Source organism: Oryctolagus cuniculus, chromosome 12 (genome assembly GCF_051225735.1).
Source record: "Oryctolagus cuniculus isolate XC-2025 breed Fujian yellow rabbit chromosome 12, ASM5122573v1, whole genome shotgun sequence".
Classification (NCBI taxonomy): Eukaryota; Metazoa; Chordata; class Mammalia; order Lagomorpha; family Leporidae; genus Oryctolagus; species Oryctolagus cuniculus.
The window spans coordinates 102,904,454-102,910,661 of NC_142878.1; the positions used below are offsets into that span (position 1 = coordinate 102,904,454).

The following is a 6,208-nucleotide window of genomic DNA, read 5'->3' on the forward strand; positions in this document are numbered from 1 at the left end:
GCCGTGGCACAGAGCGCTGCCCAAAGCGGGCAGACATGTGGGCGCGGGCGCGCGCGGGGGACCGCGTGGGCGGGCGTGAGCCTTTGTGTCGCGTGCGCTCCCGCGCAGGTGGGCAGCCCGCGCCGGGGCTCGCTCTGCCCGCGCACCCCGGGCGATCGCGAGTCCCGTCTTCCGTGCCTAGGGTCTCGGGCCGTGCCTTGGCGCAGGCGACAGCCCCTTCGCCTGGTGGCAGCTCTGGCTGCGCTGATGGTCTATTTTTTTTTTTTTGGAGGGGGGCGGCACTAACGGGACTTCCTAAGGACCGCTCTGCTAGAGCCCTGCCCTGCGCGTCCGAGTTGGGGACGCGTCTCCTCCTCGCTCCCCGGCGAGGGCGGAGACTGGGGACGGCGCTGTCCTCGGCTGATAGGTGCGCGCAAGTGTCCCGGGCCTGCCAGTCCCGCATTAGACAACAAAGAGAGGCGTTCGCGGCGGCGGGGGAGGGGCGCGGCGCGCGCGCGGCGTGGGGGAGGCGCTCGCTCCCCGCTCGCTCTGCCCGCGGCCTCCGCCCGCCCCCGGCCCGGCGCGCGCCAATCGCCTCCCCCAGCGATAGTGTCAGTGGCATTGTAGTGTCAGCTCCCGCCGGTGACGTTGCGCCTCCCGCGTCCCCCTCCGGAGCCGTCTGGCTGCAGAGGCTCCGTGGAGAGGCGGGGAGGAAGAGGAGGAAAAAGCGCTGAGTGAGGGCGGGCGGGCGGGCGGGCGGGGAGGGCGGGAGGGAGTGGAGGAGCCGGGGAGGAGCTCCTTAAAGAAACGCCGCTGTCGCTCGCCGGCTCGCTTTTTCGCTCGGCTTTGTGGCCAGCCAGCCGGGCGCTCGGGGGGCACGCGCGGCCGCCGCTCGAGCTCTGCCCCCACCCCGCCCGCCCGCCCGCAGACCCGGGGTGGGGACCCAGGCGGGGGCTCCTGCAGCAGCTGCCCGGTGCCGACGGCGCGCGGCCACCCGGTCCTCCCCGGCGCCGAGGAAGGAGCGACACGGAGCCCTGTGCAGCCGGCCGGCCTCCCCGCCTCTGACCACCCGCTTCCCGGCTGCCTTTGTGGCCGCAGCTGCCGGCCGCCGAGCCACCAGGGCCGGCGGGGGCGCGGCGCGCACGGCCGCGCGATGCCCAGCTCGCTGTTTGCCGACCTGGAGCGCAACGGCAGCGGCGGCGGAGGGGGAGGCGGCGGAGGGGGAGGCGGCGGCGGCGGCGGCGGCGGGGAGACCCTGGACGACCAGCGAGCCCTGCAGCTCGCGCTGGACCAGCTCTCCCTGCTGGGGCTGGACAGTGACGAGGGCGCGCCTCTGTACGACAGCGAGCCGCGCAAGAAGAGCGTGAACATGACCGAGTGCGTGCCGGTGCCCAGTTCCGAGCACGTCGCCGAGATCGTGGGGCGGCAAGGTGGGTCGGGCGGGCGGGGACGGGGCGCGGGGGGCCCCGGGGCCACCAGCCTGGCGGGGTTGGGGGGGAGCGGGAGCGCGATTGGGAGCCGCGGCGCTGGGGGCGCCTCGGGGAGCAGGGGAGTGCCGCGCCGCGGGGCCGGCGCCCAGACAAAGAAAGTGCGGGCAGGCTGCCGCCCGGAGCCGCGCCGCTGCCCCAGCGGGACGCACTTTCTGCCGCTGAAATCGCGGCCTTCTCCCCGAGCGCCCCCCACCCAGCCCGCCCCGGGAAAGAGGATTTAAATACAAGATGCTGGGGGGGGAGGGGAGGGGGCCTTGGATCGGTCCTTGGGGATGGGGGAGGAGGAGAGGAGGAGGAGTGAGCACCGGCTGGGAGGAGGATTCTGGGTTTGTGCAAAACGGAATGGACAGCAGAGGAGGAACAATGGGTCCCGGGACTGCTCCCCCGCCCCGCACCCTCCCCCGAAGTCCCCCCGCGCCGCCGAGAAAGCGCGCTGCAGCCGCCTCTCCCGAACCGCTCGGCGTACGGCGCGCCCAGCTGGATCCCGGCGGCATCTCCCCAGATGACTTTTTCTGGGATTCTCGGGTTTGGCTTGGGACGACTGCAGTCCCCGGGTGGGGAGGGGGGACGGGAGGGCCAGGCAGCCAATGGGCTGTTCCTCGAGCGCCTCGCGGGTGGAACCCGCAAGCCCGGGGTCAGGGAGGGAGACGCCCCCTGGCCTCGCGGCGCGCGTCCTGCGGTCCCGCTGCCCTGGACGCCAATGGTCCCCGGCCCCCGCGGTAACCTCGGGGGTAATGGGCGTGTCTCTCTCTCTCCTCTCTCTCTCCCCCTTCCCCACCCCCCGCCCCCTTCTTCCACCCCCACCTCCTGCACCCCGGCTCCCAGGTTGTAAAATCAAAGCGCTGCGGGCCAAGACCAACACTTACATCAAGACCCCAGTGCGCGGGGAGGAGCCTGTCTTTGTTGTGACGGGCAGGAAGGAGGATGTGGCCATGGCCCGCAGAGAGATCATCTCCGCGGCCGAGCACTTCTCCATGATCCGCGCCTCGCGCAACAAGAACACGGCGCTCAACGGCGCGGTGCCGGGGCCGCCCAACCTGCCGGGCCAGACCACCATCCAGGTGCGGGTGCCCTACCGCGTGGTGGGGCTGGTGGTGGGGCCCAAGGGCGCCACGATCAAGCGCATCCAGCAGCAGACGCACACGTACATTGTGACGCCCAGCCGCGACAAGGAGCCGGTGTTCGAGGTGACCGGCATGCCGGAGAACGTGGACCGCGCCCGCGAGGAGATCGAGGCGCACATCGCGCTGCGCACCGGCGGCATCATCGAGCTCACGGACGAGAACGACTTCCACGCCAACGGCACGGACGTGGGCTTCGACCTCCACCACGGGTCCGGCGGGTCCGGCCCGGGCAGCCTATGGAGCAAGCCGACGCCCAGCATCACGCCCACGCCCGGCCGCAAGCCCTTCTCCAGCTACCGCAACGACAGCTCCAGCTCGCTGGGCAGCGCCTCCACGGACTCCTACTTCGGCGGCGGCGGGACCGGAGGCGGCAGCGCGGGCGCCACCCCGCGCCTGGCTGACTACAGCCCCCCCAGCCCCGCGCTCAGCTTCGCGCACAACGGCAACAACAACAACAATGGCAACGGGTACACCTACGCGGCCGGGGAGGCCTCCGTGCCGTCGCCCGACGGCTGTCCCGCCGAGCTGCAGCCCGCCTTCGACCCGGCGCCCGCGCCCCCTCCCGGGGCGCCCCTCCTCTGGGCCCAGTTCGAGCGCTCCCCTGGCGGCGGCCCCGCGGCGGCGGCGGCGCCCGTATCCTCCTCCTGCTCGTCCTCGGCTTCCTCATCGTCCGCTTCCTCGTCGTCCGTGGTCTTCCCCGGGGCGGGCGCCGGCGCCGGCGCGCCCTCCAACGCCAACCTGGGGCTGCTGGTGCACCGCCGGCTGCACCCGGGCGCCAGCTGCCCGCGCCTGTCTCCGCCCCTGCACATGGCGCCGGGGGCCGGCGAGCACCACCTGGCCCGCCGGGTGCGCAGCGACCCGGGCGGGGGCGGCCTGACCTACGCCGCCTACGCCAACGGGCTCGGGGCGCCGCTGCCCGGCCTGCAGCCGGCGGACACGTCGGGCTCGTCGTCGTCGTCCAGCTCCTCGTCCAGCTCGTCGTCGTCGTCCTCTGGGGGGCTGCGGCGCAAGGGCAGCCGCGACTGCTCCGTGTGCTTCGAGAGCGAGGTGATCGCCGCGCTGGTGCCCTGCGGCCACAACCTCTTCTGCATGGAGTGCGCCAACCGCATCTGCGAGAAGAGCCAGCCCGAGTGCCCGGTCTGCCACGCCGCGGTCACTCAGGCCATCCGCATCTTCTCCTGAAAGCGGCGCGCCCCCTTCCCCCCGGCCCGGCCCTGCGCGCCCCCTGCAGCGCGCACCGCAGGGCAGCCGCAGCCCCCAGCGCCCTGCCAGGTCCCCGCACACTCTGCGATCTGAGAGAGAGAGAGAGGAGCTGGGAGAGCTGTGGTATCTGCTCTTTCTCTCTCTCTCTTTTTTAAAATTGGATTTAAAAAAAAAAAAAAAAACCCACAGAGGAACTTGCCAGGATGATGCGCGTCGGGAGTGCTGTCCCCTGGGAAACTCGCGAACCACCTGCCATGCATGCTCTATAAATAATAGGAACAGCGACAAGCTAGCGATGATAGTTGTTACACTGTACCCGAGGGGGAGCTTCCGACCGAAGGAAACCCCGCAAGTTCTCCGCTTGCTTAGAGTAGGAAGAAAGGACCACTGCGGCGGACGGCCAGGCTGGCGACAGCGACCCCCGGCGCCCCGGTGCGCGCGGACCAGGGAGCACGCCCCCCGCGGCCGGGCTCCCACGGCGCTAACTGCAGAACACGGCGGATCCTCTCTGAGTGGCCGTGGACGGGCCAAGAGTCCCTGTGAAACCAGGATACTGCAGCTTTATTAAAGTTAAAAAGAAACTGTAACATATCTCTTATATATTAAAAAAAAAACCTTTAAAAGTTTTAAAGAGAAATTGCATTAATTAATACAGATTGAAGTATTTTATTCTTTTTTGACTTGAAAAATTATATTTCATATTGCAAAGATGTTTACAAGTATTTTAATTTAAGTTCAGTGAACTTTTTTGTAGCTGGGTTAAATCTTTTTATTTTAGTATGGCCTTATGGCAAAGAGCACTGTATTATTTTAATAATCACACAATTGTGACGGAATTACAAAACCATACAATGTGTAATGTTTTGAACAGTATTTTGTTGGGATGGAGATTTTATAGGTTCAGACAAATCTTCTAGGTCTGCTTCACCCAGCATATTTTCTATTCAGTGATATAAAGCATATTTTATTCTATATTATTACAAAAAAAGTAAATGTATAAACATTGTCAAAAGGAACCCGTTGATGCTTTCTAACATTTGTATAAATGGAATTCAGTGCAAGTTACAAAAATTCTGTTGCACCACTATAGTTTTAGTATTTCTATTTTAATACATTTGTTTACCACTTGTTTATGTATATGTAGGTGACGTTACTTGAGCTTAAATGTACTTACTGAGCAAAGTTTAAAAAAAAACAAAGTATATTTTATTTTATGATAAAGGGCCTTTAACCTCATGGTCAAATACTAATATTATATTTGCTGAGACAAGATTTGAAATTGTATCAAGAGTTTTATTTTTCTGACATTTAAAGTTCTACATAATAAAGGTAAAACTTAAGTAATGGTGCTACTTCATTTTTTAAGTATTTCTATATAAATAAAATATTGAAGAAAATCTATGTGGTGTGCTGAGTTGATTTTTTTTTAAAAAAAAGCTTCTCGGACCTATAACTGCACCTATAACTGCGCAGGGAGGGACATGTTGAAATATACCAGGGGCCTTCAGAAAATTCCTGGGAGATGCACCTTGCGAAATCACCCTGTGTGACTCCCAGGCATGGATTTCCAAGCTTTTTGCACCAAAGTAAACTTCACCTTTTAATTCTGTTTTTCCCTGAAGCGTTTGAAGTCCCCAGCATAACTTCCAGGTGTATCCTATTTGGAGTCTTCCGTCAAGTAGAGGGACTTGGAAAAGAGGCCAGAAAGATGTTTCACTGGACGAATGGTGCTTTTTAAGAATTGCCAGTATCTGTTGGATCTGGGATTAGCCACAGAAAGCACAGTGCATAGGCCCCAAGAGAATGTTTGATTCCCTTTAAAATTAGAAAGACAAAAAAAAGGGGGGGGGGAATATTCAAAGGAAAAGTTTTAATCTCCAGCATGCCCCAAACCTATTAAATGTGGCCTAACATGAAGATAATACTATTAAGGTAGTTAAGGTTATACCAGAAATGAATTTTAAGGCAGATATTATAGGGGCCCAGGAAAATCCTATTACAGAGCTGCGTGGACCCTGATCCCAGAGCGGGTGGAAGGCCCTGTGCCTACTCCGTGGACTGGTGAAGCTGGCCTGGGCTGGGTGGTGAGTTTCTCCGAGTGCCGCCTCCTTGGGAAAGCCCGGTGGCCATGGGAATGATGGCTTCTGCCCTTGAGGACCTTGCTGGATCTGAGCACTGGTCCTAATGGGCTTCTGCCAGTCGGGCCGGCTAATTGGTGTTGACAGGCTGCGGGTGTTAACTGTTTGTTGTTGCTCCAGGGGAGTTTTTGTTTGCTTTTGGCAGGCTGCACCTGCTCCTTGGCTGTGGGGCTTTCTCTCGCCCTGAACTCCCTCTCCTACGGAGTATTTAGGAATGACCAGACCGGCTACTGGGATTCCCAGCCAACTCTTGCCGGCCCGGCTGATGCTGGAA

The 6,208-nt window shown here is 61.6% G+C and overlaps 1 protein-coding gene across 1 annotated transcript; it reads left to right on the plus strand.

The window, feature by feature from the left end:
• Positions 1–795: 795 nt before the first annotated feature.
• MEX3B (mex-3 RNA binding family member B) lies at positions 796–5,197 on the plus strand. Its single transcript, XM_002721463.6, has 2 exons — positions 796–1,409; positions 2,295–5,197. The coding sequence occupies exons 1-2, from the start codon at positions 1,133–1,135 to the stop codon at positions 3,773–3,775; spliced, it is 1,758 nt and encodes a 585-aa protein (XP_002721509.3). The 5' UTR covers positions 796–1,132; the 3' UTR covers positions 3,776–5,197.
• Positions 5,198–6,208: the final 1,011 nt, after the last annotated feature.